The sequence below is a fragment of the Leptinotarsa decemlineata genome, unplaced genomic scaffold (assembly GCF_025532065.1).
Source record: "Leptinotarsa decemlineata unplaced genomic scaffold, Ldec_3_MD MMD2_tig00026314_RagTag_RagTag, whole genome shotgun sequence".
NCBI classification, from domain to species: domain Eukaryota; kingdom Metazoa; phylum Arthropoda; class Insecta; order Coleoptera; family Chrysomelidae; genus Leptinotarsa; species Leptinotarsa decemlineata.
Genome location: NW_027412684.1, coordinates 7,793,731 through 7,819,211, shown reverse-complemented (window position 1 = coordinate 7,819,211; position 25,481 = coordinate 7,793,731). Strand labels below are relative to the sequence as shown.

Sequence of the window (25,481 nt, the reverse complement as noted above, 5' to 3'; positions counted from 1 at the left end):
TAATTCATCGTAGATAATTTGAGATAAACTCGAACATAAAACAGGAAAATGTCGAGTTGAATATCAATGAATTACTGAAACAAGTCGTATGGAATCTTAACTAGAAACTGGCAACTTCAGATAACATAACACTGAAGAAGTACAATGTCACGGATGGATAATTTTCTTAGGGAACTGAGTGTTGTTTGATTTATGCACTACCTGACGATATCGGTGAGGTGTATTCAACTTTCAGAGATCCGGGTACAAATATGAAAATTATTTCACAGAATTCATAGAAAGTGAGTAGCTATATTGCTGAAGTTTCGAAGTTGGATGCTAAACTGTTAGTCAAAGATCACATAGCAACCAACCTACGTAATGTCAGCAAAGATGTTATTTTATTAATAATGAGACAAATTTTTCATTAACCTTTTTGGGAATTTTCACCTACCACAAACTGAAAGAAAATTAAAACTGTGTGTTTCACACAGTTCCTCAGGAATGGATCGTAAAGGGCACAGGGACTTTCATATAGAGCGCTTTCTATCTTTGAATTTAAATAAAACAATGTGTGTGACATATCATCAACATTTTTTATTCGTTTGAAAACCCTATTGATGCCATTATGTGGAGGGCAGGATGGGGGGCATCCGAAACGTCTATTTTTCCATTACTGGCGCATAAAATAGGCTCCGCACCTGACCTAACCTGACCTAACCTAACCGAACCTAACTTAACCTTGACCATATATAAACATGCTAACTGTTTAGCCGTCAATGACGTTTTCAGAGAACACCGCGCGATGGCATTCATATTCGTTCCCCTTCCCTTCGGTAAACCTTCATTAGAGGACGCTCTTAAAAGGGCGAACTACGAACTGCTTAGGTCCTTAGGTAGGTCCGTACTTGGCAACTATGACATCGAGAAGACAACCGAACAAATCAAACCCGTTCTTTCTGCAATGGCGGCGCCACAAGCACTCGCAAAGGTAGTCAGCAAACTGCCTTTGCCATAGCGACGTCCACGGAACCAATCTTCCGCTGGTCGCCATGTTGCCTCTATCCACTTGGTGTGAGTGCTATCTTCCGCCACAAACTGATGCTCCAAGTTATTATGATTCACCTTATGGTGAACGAATCCAGCTTTCTCAAGGCAATCGTATGCTTTCCAGGAATCCGTATGGATGGTAGTGCCAGATTTAACATGCTTCTTGATGATTGAGACCAAAGTCGCCGAGTCACGCTTGTCAGCTACCACCATTTGCACCTCCTCTTTCCCATCTTCGATCATTTCGAGAACCCAATGTCCATTCAGTTGACGATCACGATTGTACTTTCAATGTTCAAACATGATCCCGTCAATTTGAACAACGCAATCAGATCCACCAAGCAATTCCTCCTCTGCTTGAATGTTCGAGAACCAATCAGTCGCCATCTCACGGCAGAAGCGATACCGAAAGTGAACTGTCTCGGAGCTCAACTCAGTCCGTTCTTCCGGTGGAAGCGAAACATAACAAACCTAATGTCGAACATCTTCCACCGACCAATCACGAGTGAAGCCATACATGACCTGAATGGCCTTGTCCATTGGCAATCGACAATCTTCGAAGAAAGTCGTCCCATATGCCAGCGACATCGTAGCGCAACCTTTCTGCTTATACTTCTGGCATCGGAAGCGTCCAACACCCGGGTCTTGCTCGATGACACTCATGGCACACCTATGCCTGTTGCACTTTTTCGTAGAACGAAGAAGGCTTTGCTGTTGAGCCCAAGTGATACCATCCATCGGTGTCTTCGGAAGGGAATTCTAATTTCAAAGACGAACGTAATTCGCAGCCATGTCAAACAAATCAAAAACACGACTGCTCTCAACAAAATCTAAACTTGAAATGAAGAAAAACACATTGAAAAGTGTGATCAACACAAAAGTCCGTCTAAACGCAATGAATGCTAACTGGCGACTGAAGAACAAGTAGCGTCGCAACGCTGATGTAGCGTTCTCCGACGAAATTACCACAGAAATCAACTTTGCATGCCCAAGAAGGTGTGTCAACGCATGCGCTCACCTTGTCAGATGTCAAAACATACGCCACCTAGCGTTTCAAACGCTCTTCAGATACTTTTTTATTTGAAATTTCCGGACTGTAGGGGTCATGTCAATCGACTCAAAATCAAAAGTTATGTCGATTCATATACAAGGTAGCCACCTAGCGGGGGTACGCTACGCCGAATCTTAGGCCGCATACACCTGCGACTTCAGAAAACCCCACAAGAAAAAGTCTAACGGGGACAAATCGCACGATTTCGTTGACCAGTTCACATCACCTCCACGTGAAACGAACATGCCGTCACATTGCTCGTGAAGAATATCCAATGTGGCATGAGCTGTCTAGCACGTAACGTTGAAACCACATGTCTTTGGTGTCCAGATCATCCGATTCAGGCCAAAAGAAGTAGGTAATCATCGACCTACAGTGCTTGCTGTTGACAGTAATGGCCAGGCTAACGTCGTTCTCGAAGAAATCGGCTGCTTCGGATTCTTCTGCACACTCCCACAGGCAGTGGCGATGTTTTCCACAGATTTTGCGTTTCCTCGACGTATGGGTGTGGGTCGACCTTTTACTGAACCAGTGGACTCAAATTTATCCACCACATTGCGAATAGTCCTCTCGGTTGGACGATTATGTTGACCGTGAAATGGGCGAAGCGCGCGGTACGTTGCTCGAACAGAACATCACCCATTTCGATAAAACAATTTCATTATTTGCACGTGTTGTTGCTATATCCGCCCATGGTGATTTGGCATTATCGACTGTCAAGTTCTGAAGTCCCTGTTGGAAGACTCCTTGTCTACCCGTTTCGAAGGAAGATATGGAAAGTGGCGAAATTGCAACAGACTGAAACATCGAATGTTTCAAAAGTCATTGATATATTTCACATTTCAAAACTCCTTTCTCTCCTCTGTCGAGGAAGTTTGGAATTGAAGCAAACTGAGATAAAACGTTCATTAACCATATATCCACGAATCTTTTGAGCAAGTCTGTATTGCTGTTGACTTCATTTAACAATTTCGGAGCCACGCTTGGGCGACTTTTTTTTATTAAAATTCAGCAAATTTGAAACAAACACCTCTGACGTACGCTTCATTCCCAAAATTTCCGAAAAAATTGCATAAGCCAACCGATATGCCGATATCCTTAGCAACTTAAAAAAAAAGGTTTATTGTCTAACTGGAGTAATCCCAATTACAAGACAAATGTAATTAAGTTCACAGCTATGACTAAGTACGAGTACAATGGAATATAACGAATAGCATATAAAATCAGCAGAGTAATAGAGTAGTATAGATATTATACAAACAGTGATACATTCATATAATAATAATAATAAAAAAAAACATATACTGTAGAATTCTAATAGAATTGGAAGTGTGCAGAGAGTTGAAACACAGTATTTCACTTATGGGTTGAAATTAGATTCTAGTTCGAAGATTCCAAATGGAACAACAAAAATATCACATTCTGAATAGGAACTATTATAAATTTTACAGATGTTATAAACTGGATATTTTATTAACACATTGATCCTAGGCAAAGGCAAATAGAAAAAAATTCGTTTCTACTACTTCGTCTCGGTACGTGAAAATCTAGTTGAGATAACAAATCAGGGCAGTCAACTAGATTATGAATCAATTTATATATAAAGATACAGGCATAATATGTTCTTCTGTTTTCTAAAGATAAGAGGGCAAATCTATTCAGCAACACTATATTATCAATTCCTTGGGATGGGTAAGCTTCATCCAGTTTGTAAGCCATGCATTTCATAAAGATTCTTTGACAAGATTCGAGTTGCTGTATATGTACATTGTATATAGGTGACCAGATTAGGGAGCCATATTCCAGACGAGATCGAACATATGCATTAAAAAGTGTTATAAAACATTATTGGTTCTGAAAGTCTCTACATGTGATATGATTAATTTATGACGTGAAGCTAAGTTTCTTATCGAATATAATGCCCAGATCTTTAGTTTCAGTGCTTTGTTCAAACTTCTCTAATAGTCATTGGATGATTTTCCATAACAATTTTCTTCACTTTCTAAACATTTTCATTGGTTGTTGATGTGCTGGTGTCCAGGGCGAGAATAGTCAGTCACATCTTCGCCTTCTGTGAGAAATTTGTACCACATGTACATTTTTGATAATATGTGAGGTCACCTTAATCCCTCAGCTTGCAATTAATCTTTGATCCGAGAACTTTTGTGAAAAAGCAGTGATAACTGTTTTAGTGACAAAAAAGACTTTTGAACTCCTGTATATTCTTCAATAATGAACTAATGACGTATCTTATTCACTATGAAACACGACCCAAATGTTTTTTCTAATTATGCGAAAAAGGTCAAATTCAATAACAGCCACGGTAAACATTATAAACTTGTATGAAACCCTGTCCCAATTGGATACAATACGACCATATATATTCTATTTGTGAACGCATTCAATGAGCCGATCAATGAAATGAAATATAAGTAACGAGTATTGCATCGAAATTGAATTTTATTAGCAGTTGTTTATGTGAATTATAACTACTAACAGGAATATTGGATGTGAACAGAGATGTAGAAAATATATGACTGAAAGGTATTTGGTGTAAATTGAATATGAGAACACATATTTATTTGCATTCAGCGCTCATCGCCATCTTCAGTACTACAATGAAAACAAAAGTACAAGTGACGATCCGATCCAAGAAAGTATAGCTTTGGTTGCGCAAAAGCAAAGACAAACAGACCGCATGGGAGTTGACGCTCAGTTCTTCCGCCATCCTACGCACCGTTTGTGATGGGTCAGTCTCCACCAGGGTCTTTAAATCCTCGTCCTGGAGTACTGTAGGTCGACCACTTCAGGGCTTTCCTCCGAGGCTAAAATCTCCGAAACGAAATTTCCCCTAACCAACGTCAAACAGTGCGTTCATTACCACTTTCATTGCCATATGTCTGATGAATATCGGCCAATTAACACTTTATCTTGCGCTGAAAAACGGTTAGAATCAATAGTATATCAACAACTGTTGGAATATTTCAATAAAAAAACATTCTATTCACAAACCAATCTAGTTTTAGATCCAGACATTCATGCGAATCCGCACTTCAGCTTACAGCTACTGAATGGAAAGATAAAATAAGTAAAGGCATATACACTGTAGCAGTGTTCGTGCGTTTGAAACGGTTGATTGGATCAGTGATTACTTTACAGGAAAGAAGCAGGTAACCAAAATTAATGAGTTTGTCTCAACAGCAATAGGCGTAGAGCACGGGGTTCCGCAGGGAAGTATTTCAGGGCCATTGCTGTTTTTAATTTACATAAATGATATCAGCAAATGTAATGAATGAACATTATTTTGTTAATGGTGCTCTAGTATCGGTTAGTGATAAAGATATAGATGAAGCTATTCAAAGAATGAATGAAGTATTAAATAATATTGCTACATATTCAAAAACTGATAAATTGATGCTAAATGTCAACAAAACAAAGGATATGATACTTACTACACCGTTTAAGTACAGCGAAATAGATTTAAATCAAACTGAAATAGAAAATGACAAAATTGAGGTCATTACTGAATTCAAATATCTAGGATTCATGTTGGACAAGCATCTATCAATGAATAACCATTTCACTCACATACAGAAAAATTTTTTGAAGAAATTATATTTTTTCACAAGAGTGTTCCAACACTTAACTATGTAATCACGGATACTTGTATATAAGACCATTATACAACCACATTTTGAATATTGTCCCACTTTTCTATACAGAAGTGACTTGAATAAAATGAGAACACTACAAAAACTACAGAATCGCGCGATGAGGATTATTTTGAGATCTATAGAAAGAAACTATTTAACGATGATTTATATTTACAAAATGTTGCATAACCTTCTACCTTCATATTTTGACAAATTTGTAATTTTTAATAATCGAATTCATCAGTATAACACTAGAGTAAGAAATAATTTGTATGTAAATAATCAAACAAAAACTTTCAACACTGAAACAATAATTTTTAAAGAATTTATTAGGTATAACAGTCTTAGTCTGTTCAAAAAAAATCTATTAGACCATTTAAGAGACCATTAAGGTGATACCAAATTTTTATGTATTATTTTTTTTATTTTCAATTATCGTAGGTAAGACTACTTATTAACAAATATCAGTAGACCTTTTTTTCTCTTATTGTGTTTATATGTATATTAATGTTAACATTATTATTATTGATGTATAATAGGATGTATCCTATTTGAATAAAGCATTTCATTAGTTTTTGGTGCTGTTTTGACAGCGATTTGGTTCGACTTGAATTCGTAGGGCAAATTATTCGAAAATCGCTTAACGCCATCATGTATGGAGCTCCGCCCCCAAGCATAACCTGAAGCTGCTGGATTCCATCCAGAAAAGAGCCATCCGCCTGATTGGAGTTGCGAACATCGAGACCGTAGCCAGAAAACAATTTCGAGGGGGTTTGATTTGGTATAACAGTAGAAAAACATGAAATAACAAAAACAACGAAAGAAAAGGAAGAAAAATTGTGTTACATGATCATATATATTTACTAGAAAACCATTACAGAAATATTAACATCTTTTTACAAAATCAAATTTAGTTTTCTAGCTTTCTTTGCAGCAAACAAATCAATTATCTCCTCGGTGTCGATGTCAATTCTACGGTGGATTGACATTAAATGAGTTTTGAGGCGTTTCAGAGAAGCGAAATTCCTTTCAGGGGTACATGTGGAAACAGGTAGTGTCGCCAGGATCTTTGAAAGTTTGTACGCACATTGCCGAAGGTTTTTCCATTGTGTTTCGGGGAAGTTTTTTCAATATTCTCTTTCAATCAGTTGGTCCGTTTTGCCAAGGACTTGATAAAATTTCTAACAGATTTTATAATTCCAATAGTATTTGAACCTGTGAGGTAGGGAGGGTGAATGTAGACTCACATGACTTAGGCCACATGTGACCCATTGTACATCCTCCCAAGGAGTTGTCCTCCTAGGTCATCGTCAATCCTGTCCTTTCCAGGAAGGTGGACAGGTCACTAGGAAACATCTCCTTTATATCGGCAGCAGTAGGCCAAGACTCGCCGAACACACACTCTCTTATTGACGATAACTCCTGACACTCGCATAGGATATGCCTGACAGTTTAATTTTTCTGTTCATACATCCTGCATAGAGGTGTGTCTACTAGCCCCATATTATGGAGGTGTTTTCTTAGTTGTTGACAGTGGCCAGTCAGAAATCCTACTGTTAAGCGTAGATTTTTCCTGGTCATCGCTAGATATTTCTTCGGCGACAGCTTCCCAGGGTCGCCAAGGGTGATTCTGGCAAGATTGCATCCTTTGATTTCATCCCATATCTTTAGGGATTGATCATGGGTGTAACGTTTGGCTAGTGGCCGTAGGTGCCACTGGGTCCTAAAATTCTCAGTCCAGCCGCTTCCTTGGCTAAAGAGTGCGTTTACCTTTACTCCTGTCGTCCACCTCAGGATATTGTTATTATCTACCAAGGCTTTGGCTAAATCTTGGTGACACTCTAGTACCAGGCCTGAGGTATCACGTTGTATGATCTAGGCTAATAAGGCTTGTCTGCTATCAGTGCAGATTGTTATTTTTTCGCCAGAAATTCCTTTTCTGGTTATTTCTTTTGTGGAAATTGAGATACCAGCCAGTTCTGTTTGAACTACGCTGGTATTTTTTCCCATTGTCCACTAAATCCTTAGGCTCAGTGATCTGGAGTAGATTCCACATCCTGAGCCCTCTTTGGTTTTTGAGCCGTCTGTATATATGCTCATTGCATTCGTAGTATCTGACTCTGTGTTCTGTTTCATTTGTATTCTGTAGGGTTTATTAACCACAACCTTGTGTACAATTGCATCACTGGTTGCCTGCAGCAGAGGTTGCGCAGTGAGCGCTTCTCGCCATAGGCTCAGCCTCAATTGACCTATTCCTACTTCGAGGTTTATAGCAGCCGTGTGCAATCGTAACATGACCATTAACGTAATCTCCTTAACATACAGGTCCAGAGGGGACAGACCAATAATTAATTCCATTGCCGCGGTTAGCGTTATTCTCATGGCTCCTGTGATAATCAAACAAGCCAATTTTTTTGGATGGCCATTGTTTGTAGAACTTTCGAGGGGGACCAATCATCCTTGATCCCCCCTTGCTACGACCTTGGCGAACATCACTTGCAACCTTGATAGTCTGGAACATCGAAGAAAGGTCGGGGATTTATCTCTCTTCTATAGATACTTTCACAAGAAGTGTTCAAGTGACTTGGCACATTTAGTTCCACCAAGAGCGGAGCGTGTGGGTGCTTATCGTTTTGAGGTACAGCTCAGTACACTCCGAACTTCACTGTTGGAGAACTGTTTCATTTGAAGAACTGAGTTTATGTGGAATACACTTCCTGAGAATGTTTTTCCGTGGATTTAATCTCCTGCAATGCAAATCCAATGTGAATCTCTAGGTTCGCACAGGCACCGCTCCGCTCCGAAAATCCACAGGATTTTCCTGTAGTGCTTGTGTTCTGTACTCCAATGAATGCAGAGATTGCCTGTTACACAGACGGCTCAAAAACTGAAGAAGGTGTAGGAGCAGGAATCTATATAACTGAACCAAAGACAAAAGTCTCACAAAGCTTAGGTAAAGAAGTGACGATATTCCAGGCAGAAACGGCAGCAATACGTCACTGCGCAGAAGTGTAAGAGTTCAAGGAAAAGACTATTGCAATATACTCGGATAGCCAAGCAGCTATAAAAGCAATTAACTCCATGCAGGTCAATTCCAAACTGGTCTGGAATTGCCTAGAAAAGCTACAAAAACTAGGTAGTTAAAACAGACTGTCATTAGCCTGGGTACCAGGCCACACCAGTACCAGTATACTAGGGCAACGAAGAGGCTGATTCACTAGCACGAGAAGGAGCACGATGCTCCCCCATTGGCATAGAACCCTTTTGTGGTGCAGCAAAAGCGCTACAAAAAACTTGTATCAGCAACTGGAAGGATAAACAATCTCAAAAATGGTGGAATAAGGCGCCAGGCATGAGACAGGCCAAAGAGTTCATTAAAGAGCCATCGCCAAATTTCACGGAGTACCTATTAAGTCTGAATAGGCGATCAACTAGAGTTCTGGTCGGGCTATTGACGGGACACTGTAGACTCAAACACATGAACAACATCGGACTGGCAGACACAGCCCTATGCAGGCTTTGCCAAGAGGATGAGGAAACCTCCGTACACATACTATGCTATTGCAAAGGTCTGTCAAGGATAAGTTTTGCAACGTTAGGGGAGGAAAAACCACAACCCTCTCAATATATGGGGAACTTGAGGTCTGGCCTATGGAGTCTAGTTACAAGGACGGGCCTGGACAAGGAACTCTAGCATACATGAGGGCACACACAATAGACCTGCAAATGTCGCAGTACAGTGGCTGTTCAGCACAGAAGCCCCATATTAATCTAAGGCATTTGGGTGTGATAACCTTAATATTACTCTAATAATACTGTGCTGCCCCTTTATTGTGCCACATATAACGTATATAATTAACTCTTGTATACAAAACTCCTATTTTCCACAGTTATGGCAGGAAACTCTCGTCAATCCTCTGCCAAAAATAAGTTCACCATCAGAGTTTTCACACTTACGTTCAGTTTAGATTCTACCTGTTCTTTCAAAAGTGCTTAAAAGAGCTATTGAGTTTCAAATAGTACCATTTATCAACTCGATAAATTATCTACCAGCGAAACCATTCAGGTTTTCGGCCAGGTTACAGCTGTAGCTCTGCATTGACTGATGTGTCAGATGATGTTCTGAGGGGAATGGACGAAAGTAAGGCAACGATCCTGGTACTCCTAGACTACACAAAAGCGTTCGATATGTTGAATTGTATAATTCTATTGGCAATTCTAAATCATATTGGTTTTTCTGTGCGAGCTTGCGATTTGATAAAATCATTCCTAACGAACAGATTATAGCGAGTACTGTATAAAAATGACATCGACGGCGATTACTGTCACCACTGGTGTACCACAAGGGAGTATTTTGGGTCTATTATTTTATGCAATTTATACTGCACAGTTCGTAAAGTCATTAACTCGTTGCAAGTATCATCTATACGCAGACGACACACAGCTATATTTTTCCTTTAACCCATCAGATACTGCAGCAGCAGAATATTCCCTCTGCAAAAACTTTTTGAAATTTCAAATGAACATTCAATGAAAATCAATCCAAAAAAATCCATGGCTATACTTTTTTGGAATGATAGAATCAGAGAAGAATTGCAGGCATCTTCGAACATTAGTATGGCTAATGAGATTATTTCTTTCAGAACATCCGCTAGAAATCCGAGTTTGATAATTGACAATAATCTCAAATTCGCGTCACATCACGTCAAAGTTGAGAATTGGCTATGCTAATGTGAAAGTGATCTACCCCCAGAAAAAATTTCTAAATCAAAGCACAAAGAAAGAACTATGTGATTCAATAATTGAATCATTTACTGTTCTCTCACACATGAACTTCTGTGATAGCATATATGGGCCGTGTTGAGATAATAGAGATTCCGGACGCATTCAGAAATTAAAAAATTCTTGTTTGAAGTTAATATTTGGTATAAGGCAAAAACAGAGAGTGTCGCATAAACCGAAGAAAATAAACTGGATGAATACCTATGTATAATCGAAGACTACATCATACAACCTGTTTCTTCTATAAAATTTTAAAATACGTAAAACCTCCTTATTTACACAAAATAATCATCTTTAGAATCCATACTCATAATGTTAATATTCCTCGAGGAATTAAATCTATCCCTCCCATAAGAAAGAGAAATTCAAACGTTCCTTCACATACTGCACGGCAAATCTTCTGAATAAATTCCGGATTACTGACTTCACAGAATCGATGGCGTCATTCAAAAGAACAATAAAAGAGAATATATCTCAACATTAATATATTTAGTACTCAACTGGCAGTTTTCATAATATTCGAAATATAATAATGTTAGTCGATTACCATTTACTTAGATATATGCATTTTCCCTCTGGGCCTCAACAGCACCTGATCTCGTATCAGAAAGCTGACAATAGGCCAATTAATCTGTTTATCACAAAATATATGAATTATCATACTGGTCGTGTAATTGTGAATTCGAATTAATAAACGTCTTATTATTATTATTATTATTATATGAAGCTACAAAAACATATTATATCAAAACGGACAAAACCAATACAATTCGAGTTATTTCTGGAATATCTGGGAAATCTTTCCCAGGGACTAGGAAATTTATATTATCTGCAAATGGATGAGTGAAAAATTGTGAAAATAATTGATCAAATACAGCGGTTCTAGTCCTTGGCCAAAAATAAGTGGTTCCCTCAACGACATATCTATTTTGAAAATATGTTGTTAGCAGTTTTCCTCACATCAGTTCGATTTAATACAATGATAAGGAGATAAAATGAAAACTTTGGGCAGTTATATCATTATTTTTATCAACAAAATGATCCTTCTTGATTCACTTCCTTATTATGAAAATAACAAGAAAAAAAACTCAATAAATGCACAACGTTTGCGAAACATGCTGATAATTCATCATAGCTGTTATAACAGAACTTGCAGGTCAAATGATAACCTTGGCATTCAATAAGATTAATGACGGAATTGGTGTTAAGGCTTCAACATTTTCAAATGGATTCTTTTGATTGGTAATCAGCGTCATTTATCCAATGAATTTGTCATTCATCAATACATTCTAAGTGCAATTATATTTTAATTGCAATTGCTGTCGTTATATAAATATATCCTCATTTTGATGCTGACAAAATCTCCCAAAAAAATCTAAAATGATGTCTTTCGATACGAGTGTCGTTATCCAAATTAGTATAATCAGGACATGACTAGAATCGAATTGTACGGCTATCTCAATGTTTTTATTACATCTGGACAAACCTTATCTCTGGAGGGGCATTATATTAGTTCCTAGTATAATTTATCGTATTATATTGTTATTGTTCCTAATGTTAACTGCCTAATCTTCACTACTTTTCTACCTGCAATTATAACGAAAAAGAGTAAACAATGACGGATTGTCAGTTATTCTGTGGCAGTTCTTCATTGCACGTTAAGCGACACTAGACTGTTCTTGTCCATGGAACATGTTATGCCTGTTTATCACAATTCTCATACGTTACTTCGTGAATCCCATACTTTTTTTTCCTTTTTTTTTCCTTTTTTTTTGTATTTATGGTTGCTTAACACTTGTTATATATTAACGACATAGCCGCATTAATATAACTGCAGAAATAACCCAATTCGCTGATGACACTACATTATTTTGGCATTGCAAGAATGGAAGGGAACTGCATGGATATTATAAACATAAAAGACTGGTGTGATGCTAATCTCTTGTTATTTAATATCTCAAAAACTAGCAGCATCACCCTTAAGTGCTCCACACTAGATATCTACCTGGGTACTCAATTAATAGAAAACAAAATGTCAGAAAAATTTCTGGGATTACAAATTGATAAAAATTTGGATTTTGAAGCTCACATGAATAACCTATGTGAAAAAAATTCATGAGGATGCTTTGCAGTCGGAGTATCAGCAAATGAATTGGGCACTAATATGGCAAAAAATGTGTACTTTGCTCTCATCGATTTCCCTTCTGAGAACGTGTTGCCAATACATGTTTGGTAGGGTGTTTGTACTACAAAAAAAAAAGAGTTAGAAATATGTGTAGAGTTGGATTTAGGGATTCCTGTCAACCTTTATTCAGAAAGCATCAAATGTTGACCTTGCCTTCCATATTTATGTTGGAAATGTTATGTCTGATGCAAAAAAATATAGGATGGAAATTTTCATTTCACCACGACGAAATATCAAAAATAGAGAGGTCTTTCATATATAATGGAAAACAAATGTCTAACCATTTGCCAATTGAGATCAAAGGTATAACATGTAACAATAAATTTAGAAAGTCTGTAAAAAAGCTTCTGATTTCGATGGCCTTTCATTCTTTAGACGAATTCTATTCAGACAGAAATTTAAATTATATAAACAAATAATTTAATTATTGTGTTTCAGTACCTGGTGTTCACGAAGGTGATATTTACTGTTATTTTCTATGCATTTACTTTTATATTAGTATGTTTTATAGTTTTTACATGCTCATACTTACATTTATGTGTGGCATGAAAATATTCATTATTATTATAATTTATTTCAATATGTAGCATATATATTATTACTTTCTGACTACTTTTTCACCCCAAAATGCTGAAATCACCAAATGTTCAAATATAACTTTTAATTTGTATAACTTATATTCTTTAAAATAATAACACTTTGACAATTATATTGTATCTTCGACAATATCTTTTAAGACTTATGATGCACTGTTTGGAACCTTTGGTGTAGTAATGAATATTACTGGAGTTTTTTCCTAACACCAAATCATTATTTTCAACACCTCGACACGTGTTTCGATCACCAAGTGATCATCTTCGAAGAGGAAGATTAAAACTAGAAACTAATGCGAGCTAACCCTATTTATGCTATAAAGGTAACCCATTCAGGTAAACCATCCAGGCGTACCAACCATACATGTATACCAACCTAAATTAATTTTACAATTTTGCCTTATCTATTATTTTACAATATATGTATGTTTGTAAATTGTTTTATATAAACATATATTGTAAAATAATAGATAAAGCAAAATTGTAAAATTAATTTGTATGTTTGTAAATTGTTTTATATAAACATATATTGTAAAATAATAGATAAGGCAAAATTGTAAAATTAACCACGTATGGTTGGTACGCCTGGAATAAGGTTAGCTCGCATTAGTTTCTAGTTTTAATCTTCCTCTTTGAAGATGATCACTTGTTGATCGAAACACGTGTCGAGGTGTTAAAAATAACGATTTGGTGTTAGGAAAAAACTCCAGTAATATTCATTATCTTTCAAGTTGTGTATCTTATATTTTTTAGAATAGTAACACTTTGTCAATGAGATTTTCATCTTCGACAATAAAGTACATTTTGATTTGATTTGTTAAACTGAATGGGCAATTTTGAAAACCACTTTCATATTCAATTTTTTGATACCTTGGACCAATCCTTTCATACGGGAGAACTATAACTTTTAAGTCCTCTTCTCTTTTGAAAAATCGAAGATTTATAAAAATACTTACCAAATTTACGTTTTCTAATTACCTTTCACTGTTTTTGAAAGATACCCGTTACTTTCAGCTTTGATAACTTTTTCCTTTAGACCATATCTTCCTTCAAGAAAATGATTATTTCGAAATGGAATCCTGAAGTATTTATCTCTCCCAACGCAACTAAATAGTAGGTTCTGGTGAATGCCTGCCGGAAAACTACTATTTCCTGGGCTAATCCGACGTTGGATATTGAATTATATCCGACAGATATTTAGGCAAGATACCTTACAGAGGTTATTCTTGCAGATGTTTCTCGTTCGTCCAGCAGCAGGACCATGCTGAAATCAATCGAGATTTGGACCTGTTAATAATTAACAATTATGCAGTAGAGCCGCCTTGAAATTGAGTCCCTATCACACTGCTGTTTGCACGTTCATCAAGTATTGGACAATGCTATACCACATCTCAATCAATATACTAAAATTAATGATAATGTTCACTTGTGAACCTTGAACTGTAATACCCATGAAGTCATGTTTTTTGAATCACTAATGATAATTGAATCGCGGAAACACGAGAACGAAATGAATCATTAGTAAATAGAATAATATTTATGATATCGCCGCAACAACTCACAACTTAATGTAGAAAGCCTGTTTTGAATGCAAATGAATATGAATTTCGTTTTTCAAAAACGTTCTGGTATTCACGACTGAATGACAATTGTAATTTGATTTTGTTTGTAACACAGGGTGACTCACGTTGTGAAGTTTGTACGGTTATCTGCCTGAATAGAACGGAAATATCTGAGTTTCACTCACAAATTATAATAATCAATTTATTTTCGAAAAAATATGCCTACATGTTTGAAATGTGAAGTTCTATATATACAGTGATATGTAACAAATGCAACTATAATTACATGAACTGAATAGGAAAAAGTCATTTTCGTTTAATTCATTTTCCATATCAAAGTAGTTATTGAAGAAAATCTTCTATACACGCCCTTGACTTGGGTAGTAAGTTGGTGATGACATGACAGGATCGTTACGGAAAGTGTGATTGGGCGAGGCGAACGGAGGGTGAGTTAGTGAAAATAGAGAGTTACGGTTCGAATATTACTGTAGAGACAAGAGAGAGAGAGAGAGAGAGAAAGAGAGAGAGGTGTGATCACACATTTGGGGTCGAGTAGACTCTGAAGAATTAGCTGAAAACTAAGATACGTTGCCACTTTTTTTAGAAGGCCATTTCAATATCAATTTCGCGTCCGGAGATGGACAACGCTTGGTAAACTTTCTGCAAGATAAATTAGAACTTCAAATGAATAATAATCGAAATCAGCCTACTACAAGACACGGAACAACAATCGATACAGTTTTCACTTCTTCGATTGACGACTTGTTTATTTTATGGAAATTCATGTTGACTGAGGATACACTACAAAAACACACTTTTGTCTATTTTCCACTATATGTCTTTATTGTTGACCGGTTTCGGCTATTACACCATTTTCAAAACTAACTGATTATATTTAAATCTGAGTAATTTATACCTATGTTGCTTATTCTATCATAAATGATTTGATATACCTGATACCCGGTACCTGCGTTTCATATACCTGTAAAATCCATGAACATAACAAAGCATTCAATATAATGTAGGTTTTGGGATTTGGATTATAGGTTCAGGAGAGGACTATTATTAAATCAAGTTGTTCGTTTAGGACAATAGAATTGGGATTTTTCTTTGACCTGTTCATTTCCATAGATTCCAACAGATTCATCATTTTCCCTTTTTCGCATGTGTGTAGGATGTTTAAATTATCTTTATCTATTTTATGTTTCGAATTTTGAAGATGTTCGTACATTAATGATTTTTTATCCAAAATGACATGTTCGTGGTACCTTGTATCAAAATTTCTCCCAGTTTGGCCTGTATATATGGCGGGGCATTCACCACATTCTATTCGATATATACAGGCCAAACTGGGAGAAATTTTGATACAAGGTACCACGAACATGTCATTTCGGATAAAAAATCATTAATGTACGAACATCTTCAAAATTCGAAACATAAAATAGATAAAGATAATTTAAAGATCCTACACACATGCGAAAAAGGGAAAATGATGAATCTGATGGAATCTATGGAAATAAACAGGTCAAAGAAAAATCCCAATTCTATTGTCCTCAACGAACATCTTGATTTAAAAAATAGTCCTCTCCTGAACCTATAATCCAGATCCTACATTATATTGAAAGCTTTGTTATGTTCATGGATTTTACAGGTATATGAAACGCAGGTACCGGGTATCAGGTATATCAAATCATTTACAATAGAATAAGCAACATAGGTATAAATTACTCAGATTTAAATGTAATCAGTTAGTTTTGAAAATGGTGTAATAGCCGAAACCGGTCAACAATAAAGAAATGTAGTGGAAAATAGACAAAAGTGTGTTTTTGTAGTGTATTCTCAGCGATGCAGTTTTGTTATCGCCAACCCATCAAATGAGACATTTTTCTGATTCAGGATCTTGAAAATATCTAGAAGGAGAGTTAGTTATTGAATGATCCAGTGTTTCGTGGACTGTGTGTTGCACTGTAAAAAATAGTTAGAATTCATATCTAACGATCATTTTTCCAGAAGGCTGGAGGGTTCAAACCCAAGTGAAAGTGATATGGCAGAGAAACTATGAATTTTCAATGAGTGTCACAGTTTTTGGCTACGCCCATGTGAATATTGAACAAAGGAAATTACATGAAATGAAGGTTAGGTTAGGTTAGGTCAGAAGTGAGTGGGTCTTTTCGACCCTCCACCAATCCGCAAGGTTTTATTGTGGCTCACACCTATCCAAACTTGACCAAATATACCGATGAAGCTACTTGCAGTACCCTCTGTGCAAGGGAGTCAGCAGCATCATTGCCTTCCAGGCCAGTATGAGCAGGAATTCAATCCAGAGACAATTTGTTGAGCCTTTCTATCGATGAGAGTCATTTTTGGCAATTTGCTCTCAATTCAGATGTTGCTCGGTAGGAGCCAAGAGCTTCCAACGTTGTTCGACTGTCCGAGACTATTTTTATTGACTCGTGTATGAGGTTGGATAGTCGCATAGTTTCCTAGGCAGGTTGATATCTCTATCCTGGGTCTACGACTGAAAACTCCTGCACTATCATCTGAAGGTGTTTTTGATCCATCTGTGAACCAACTATCATCTCTTATTATTTCCTTCTTCCGGAGGATCCAGTCCTCTTTACTCGGGAGCAGAACTGTATAAGGCAGTTCGTAGTTGATAGTATGAGGCATAATGTCAGAAGTTATTGACAGAATGCTCTGACTTCCAATATCAATCAACAGTCTACTGTACTCTGCATTATGATTGATTTGTACAATTGGCGATGTGCACAATTCTATATGCAGTTCATCTAGCCTGTTTCTCCAGAAAAATGTCGGAAGGAGGTCAATCTAGAAGAGTTTCCATGGCCGCTGATGGTGTGGTATTGATGGCACCACAGATGGACAGACAAGCGCGTCTCTGTAAGCAAGAGAGCTTCGCCTGGCAAAGAAGGTTAATACATTATTTGAAACGAACTGCCGAGCAAAATGTACAGATGAAGTGTAAAGCTTAACTAAGAGTACACAAGTATGGATGCTAAGTGTGCATGATTCAAGTTTTTGGATAAATTCTAATGTGTGTGAGGTAATGATGAACAGAAATAATACCGTTTCAGTTGGTGGCCAGGGGTCTCAATATGACACCATTTGAAGATGCGTATTTTGGTCTTAAAATATGTGTGTAGAATAAAGTTACACAAAATAGTCCCAAAATAATTATTGCTTGCTGAAAGGAACAGTTCAAAGCTAAAGTATTCGTCAGGGACCATTCGAACTGTATCAACGAGAACAAGGACGATTGAAAATCACAACCATCGGTGACTGCTTTCCATGCAAATAAGTACTCACTGGACTACTACTTTTTTAGTTCACTCATATGTTTAAAAAAAAACGTTTTTTTCGCATAAAAGTTCTGTTTCCCTTTTCTTCTTCTGGAGCAAATCTTTCATCTTCCATATTTTTCTCAAAGAGGCAGTATAGAACGAAGTATTTTTCCAGTCTTCAACGGATAAAAAACATCTTGTAGCCGAATATGTGTATTGGCGGTTGATGTTGGAGTATACAAATGTTCCGATGTTTTTTCAATCGAGCTAAAGTCAGCTGACTGAGAGATTTGTAACCCAAAAATATGTGAAATTCTCTTTTATAGACATTGCAATAGTAGTCATTGATATAGATATATTTTCCATTTCAAGAGATGTTTTTACAATAATGGATTTTTTCAATATTTCATTCGATTCAAATCCTTGCAACACTGAATTAACCACTATTGAAGACATTTTACATTATGTTCTTCAAATATCTGATTCACGCAGTGTTTTACCGCAAATGTAGAAGTTGTTTTCGTTTATCTATAATCACGTCGGAAACTAGGCTCCATTTATAGACCTTTGCAATTATCCGGTTTCTCATTTATCGAGGACATTCAACGGTTTCGGTTGTAAACAGACACCGGAGAAAAACCCATATATATCATATAACCTAGATATTTCATTACAGCATCGAATACAACTTTGTGAACCTGAGTTGATTTTTACAAAATTGTACATTCGATCATAATCATTTTTCTCCTAAGATTGGATTATTGTCCACTAAAAATACTAGTTCTGATTAAATTACTTTTTTTAAAGAAAATATTGACCTAACATACGGTATATTCTCGATATGTTGAACTGCAAATTCACATCTTTTCAATTGACGTAACAATTCATAGTCCCTGGCTGTCCAAACTTATAGGGTTCCACGTAACTTAATAGCTATTGCATCCCCAACTTGAAACACTTTGCTCACGATGAGCATTACTACTAATATAAACATGTCAAAAATATTAGCAAAACAGGCAAGCTGGCGTTTGATTTCGTTCTGTTTTTGAAATCTCTCTAGCATCTGATGATCATAGGGATTTGATCATTTATTTGATATTGTGTCTATATGTATGGGTTAGGTTAGGTTAGGTCCAAAGTGAGTGGATCTATTCGGCCCTCCACCGTAATCCGCAAGGGTTTATTGTGGATCATACCCATTTACACTCCACTAAATAAACCCAGCTTCTTAACGAAGTCGATTAGCTTGTATGATGAGTGGTCTTTCAAGTCAGATGGTTGGAGTATGGTCCTGCCGAACTCTAAAAACCTGATTCGGTCCCCAGCGGGACAGGCACAAATTTTATGCTCTGCTGTTTCACCGTTAATGAGGTAGTCGGATAGTCAAGGTGCAACAACCTTTCCATATGAGGGTTTTCGCACGTTAACTACACCTGACGATGCCTTAGATTCAACCGTGCAGGGCTTTTAGCCTCTGGTTTTGGTGAATCATCACTTGAGGCAAACGTTTGCTAACCTGCTCATGGGGGATTTGTTCCTCCACCTGAATTTGGTGCAAGGCGGTTTCATGAGGTACCCCGCTCTTGAGAAGACGACTCAGTCCTTTCTTGGCTGCACCACCTAACCTTTTTTTCATTGCTGAGTTGGAGAGTTGAGAAGCTCTTGCTCCTGATCTAAATTTAGGTCAGTTGGAGTCGTAAGCTCGACATCCATCTCCTCTGTATACTCAGCGCCAGAAAGAATTTTTAAGTTTACTCTGTCCATAAAAGTCCGACAGAATTCACAGTGGTTCAGGCAGTGAAAGATGAACAACTCGACCTATATGCATGGGACTCGAATTTGAACCTTAGTTTGAAGCACCTTGCAGAGTAGAATAATGTTATTATTTGTACTGATTCAATCTTCTGTGAGTTCATAACCTTTTGTATCCAGAATATATTGAGAATGGTAATGGAACAGCACAATTTTCGAGATATGCCACCTCAGGCATTAAGCTTGCTATGACTGCTACGTATTGTCGCAACTCAGTACTCAATTTGCTTATTGCGAGATAATTTATCGCTGTTTCACCCAACCCTCATCCATCCAAATAATAAAAGAACTCATTTGAAAACTTAACAAAATATTTATTATGATAAAACGAGAAAAATATGCTCAGGAATGAGCTAACATTGAGAATCACCAAAAACTTACATTATACCGCTACCCAGCAGCATTTTCCAAATGCTCTGCAACCGTTTCTGAGGAGTGATCAATTATTACTGAATACTCAATACTTTCTCTTCGTGATCTTGATCTCCCTCAATATCTATAAAGATTTATATGCTGAGGTTGCAAAAGCACAAAGGACTATTTCAACTGAAAGATACAGGATGACATCATAAATGAAGTCTGCTGCCTGCGAAATCATGCCTACTACTAACGGAATAAAACTAATGCCCGGAACTTCGAGCAATGTAATATTCGCTGTGAGGACTACTCTAGCACTGCGCGTTAGGCATATTTGCATGTATAACGTAACCAACAAACTAGGAACATCTTTCACAGAGTTATTTCATAAAACTGTACTTTCTTTGAATATAAAGATGGTTTCGTTGTACTCGATACAAATTGTAAGAAAAATGTTTTTCTGTCAAACGCTAATATGCCATACATAAATATAAGATGGCGGGTACTGAATGAGACGGAAAATAAAAAAAAGCAGTTCGAGCGACTGACTGAAACTCACATCTATCGCCAATTAGTTTGAACATTTTAACGTAAGTGAACCTATGTTAAGGTTTTTGTACGTTCATGCAACACGGCTCTTTCAAATCAATTTCATTAGTGTAATTAGCAGTAATTCATCAGATAAGCGACTTCCTACCATTGAAAATGATTATGTTTCAATGAAAACATTGAAATGCACAATATCAGTGGAAAATGACCGGTAATTGAAGTTGGCAATAATGATTCATCGTGACTTCATGTCGAAAAAGTAGGTGGGATGAATATGCTTTTGAGGTTCACTCAAGAGCAACTAATTGAAAAGTGTTTCCTTCGGTAGTTGTTGTTACTACAGTCAGTTGAATGGGATTGTTTCACTAATAATGCAGTCAAGCTACTGGAAAATAATTCCATGAAAATCAAACGATAAATAGATATTTTTTTTATTAAAGCATGAAGGTGATTGCGAGATGAAGGCCATCTCTGAAAATAATCTTTTGTAATTGAGATGTTCAGTTGCTGGTATTTTTGTGGAATTAATGTCCATACAATGAACTTTTTTATTTACGTGATTTCGTATCATTTTTAGAAAAAAGTGGATTCGTTTTCCGAAAGCATTCCAGGATATTTTCCTGAATTTCTGCTATCGCAGTTGTCGGTTGATTGGTCAAATCACCAACACGGACATTAAAACTTGGGAAGTTGACTTGGATGTCACACTAATAGGTGGTTCCACTTAGGTCTCGCTTGCGTTTACTCGATTATTTGTATCTGTCCAACAGATGAAACAACACAACGATGGACTGCATTCACATACATAGGTCACCAAATCAAAAAATTAACAAACATCTTCAAACCCTTGAACATCAACATCACTTACAAACCGAACACGAAAATAATACAAAAAATAAACAGCTATGAAAAAGAAGAAGATAAAAACCTAAACGGAGTGTACAGCATACAATGCTCGGACTTCAACAAATTCTATAGCGGCCAAATAAAAAAAAACTAATCCAAAGGTACGATTAGCACAAAAACATACATAAAGCCAACAACATGTGAATCAAACCTCGCAACACACACTATACAGACATAACTTTTCCCCACCAGAAAACCTCAAACTCATAAAACAAGTCAATAAAGGAAACCGTATGTACATCTGGGAAAACCTAAACATCCATACAGCAAGACCCAATATACTCGTACTACACAATACAATATACATTTCTAGAAACAATGAAACTAAAGAAACTCCAACACAAAGGATATTACCTGATGTAACCCAAATACAGGCGAATTTAAAGAGACATCCAGAAGACAGGAGAGAAGAAATACCTGCACTGAGGCGTTCTAACCGTATAAAATAACAAACAAGAAGATAAAACGTTTAGGACAAGTAGAGCCGTGAAGATGATAGTACAGCCTGCTATCGAAAGCGCTCGCATATAATAAGTAGAAGTTATTAAATCTTCAAATCCATTCAGTAAACGAATGTTAATATCAATCTGAGGCTACTCATGAGGCTTCTGAAGGCTATCCGTGATTTCTACCTTTTTTTCATTGGATTCAATCCCTGGTCAGTATTTCAACTCTCTTCTCACTTCCAGTTCAAATATGTTTATGAAAAAAATCAACCAAAAACACTTCAGATATTTCCGATAAACTCTCAGTTGCAGACTCAGCAAAAACTATTTCTTTGAAGACTTTCTCTCCCGGTAAATGAACCCGTTTGTTCGGTCTCTTTGAGGTTATTTTTTATTTATTCACACTGGACGATCAGGTTGTCACTATATAACAGACTCCCTGAATCAGGGGCCCTTAGAATACCTCTGCAAGGTGATGTGACGCCTCATCATGAGGTGTGTATAATATACTCTTACATCAGTATAATACACACTTTATGATGAAGCGACACCTCACCACCTTGCAGGAGTATTCTAACGATCCAATATGTGACTCTGAGCTCAGTCGGTGTCTCTGAAAGAACTTCAGAGATATTGGGAGAAATTTTGTCATAGAAAACTTACGGGACTCTGCCGTGACGAAACTTCTTCCTCTAACTACTCGTGGGAACTTTAACAGACCCCGAAGTAACCAAAGTATCTGAATCTACAGAGATAATTGAACCTCAATTCCAACTGTCACCTCTGTAATATCTCATGTACTGCTCAGCTCCAAATGCTTGAACAGTGGGAGCCAAATTCGCACCATGAGAGAAAACAAACTCTTCACGAGCAGATTAGCAAAAACTTATGCTCAAAAAATGATTCATGCAAATCAGAGGCTGAATCTAATGTATTGTCCGCTGTAGCTTACTCACAGATGCCCTCATATGAGACGGTTTCTGCAGTCATCAGGGTGAAAATATAGTAAATATAGTATAGTGAAAATATACAACCTCATTATCGATAAATCAACTAGAATATCTTCAGTATGCTATTGTGGTTGCCGTAGAGAACATTCCAGAAGTTGTATAAGAGGTGCGATTCCAGAGTTACACATTGCAACTTGGATGGCTACAGGTTACTTGAGGGGATCAGAAGAGTTGGTAGCCTGCAGCCATGAGAGGCCTGCCCCTTCGCGGACCGGATGAGATTTAAGAGTCGACCTGATACGTTACTCATCAAATAAAGTAATCGGCTTTGTTATGAAGCAAATTAATCCGATCGAGTTTTAATAGGTACTCTATACCTGTCCAGGAACAGGTAATCAGTGTCCACTTTGAACAGAACAAAGCAAGAACAAAGCCAGTGACAAGACGTGGGGGTCAGGGAGATTACGACCCCGTTGTCGAGCCATGTAACTTCAGTTTGAAGTGATTAAATGAAAATGGCTTCGAAGCAGAAGCTGAACAGATGAAAACTACAGACGTGGTTCAACCCGGACGACAGTACACCAAATTGCTCACGGTGAAAACCTATCTGAACACTTGAGGAACCAATAACCTTGACCTTGGATTGTATCCGTAACGAATTCACTATTTCTGCACCGTCCACACAATAATTCAGGCGAAAGCATTCACGTTCTTGTCCTTCAATTGATAAACAGTTTCAATTCGTTCATATAAAAATTCATTGGCTCTGTTATAGTTCATGTTTTGATTCAATTCAGCTTTCAATAAATTGGCTGATTACTTCACAATAACAAATCGAGTGATAATATATTATTCATTGAGTAAGAAATGTGTGCATTATTCGCGAGCCGGAAGCGGGGGTCGTAAATCATTCGAGCGAGTAGAATACTTTACTTTTCCTATGATATATCAAGAATCTTTTGAAATAAGATTGAATGAGAATTTGCATGACCTGGTGAAAGCAGGATGAATAATACTAGTATCAGGCAAATCAATACATTCAGTAACAATTTAAATAAGACAATTCCTTGTTAACTTGGCTACACTAAAACATATACTGATATTTTACTTGACTGGATTAATTGACTGATGAATCAAAAATTTGAAAACATTTCATTTTCTGTTCCAGGATCGAAACTCATCTTGCGGAGTATCAGCGGTGAATTCAAATCAGGTCAACTGACGGCTATTTTGGGTCCATCAGGAGCTGGCAAAAGTACCTTATTGAACGTTCTGGCTGGTTACAAGTAAGTAAAACAATTCTTGAATTATATTTTAAAAACTTTTCAGAGAAATAGATGGAAAATGGAAAACATCCAACTCTAATATATTCCTTTTACGAATAAATAACAAAAATGTGAACCCTATGTCATCATTCAACTAGTACACCCCAAGGCGTTTATTCACCCCTCGAAGCTTGATATCGAACAGTTGTTGGACTACAGTAGGGATGAACTACGATATCTATCAGGCCTTCTTACAGGTCACTGTCATATGAATCATCATATACAGAGACTCGGACTGTCGGAAGATAGTATGTGTTGCCTCTGTTTGGAAAATGATGAAACAGTAGAGCACGTACTTTGTGCCTGCCCCGCTGGGAGCCGAATCAGGTTTTTAGAGTTCGGCAGAGCCGTTCCTACTGCTTTGGAGCAGTAGGAACGAGAACCCTCAGGATTCGAAACTTGTGCGAGCTAAGGATTAACGAGGTCTTGCATTTTAACGTGTGATTCCTAACACGGGTTGGACGATAGCAAGTGAAAATCGATTGTTCAGACCACATCTTCAGCGATGAGGCTCATTTCTGAATGGACGGGTACGTGAACACAAAATTGTCGATTTTGGGACGATACCAATCCACATGGGATCCAAGAGCGTCCAATGCATGCTGTAAAAGTCTTTGTTTGGTGTGGATTTTGGGCTCGTAGCGTCATCAGTCCATATTTCTTCGAGAACGACGTTGGCTTGGTTATCACTGTCAAAAGCGCCTCTGCCGTACTCTTACCATCTGTCTTCCGACAGTTCGAGTCTCTGCATATGATGATTGAAATGACAGTGTAAGAAGGCCTGTTATACAATGTAGTTCATCTCTACTGTACTCCAACAACTGTTTGGTATGAAACTTCGAAGGGCGAAGCCCTTCGGCTTCACCCTTCGAACAGAGTGAGCCGATCCTGAAAGATTTTGCCAGAAGTCCATAAATCTTCTTGCCATCTAGGTGTTCAATCTTTGTTTGGCAATGCCTAAAGCGATGACAATGACAAG

General features: G+C 37.3%; 1 protein-coding gene across 1 annotated transcript in view; it reads left to right on the top strand.

Moving 5' to 3' along the window:
• The window catches only part of LOC111505619 (ATP-binding cassette sub-family G member 1), a 144,329-nt gene that overhangs the window by 79,436 nt on the left and 39,412 nt on the right, over positions 1-25,481 (top strand). Inside the window, exon 2 of the mRNA XM_074181614.1 lies at positions 24,346-24,463. Coding sequence (XP_074037715.1) covers positions 24,346-24,463 — 118 coding nt within the window. The remainder of the gene's footprint in view (positions 1-24,345; positions 24,464-25,481) is intronic.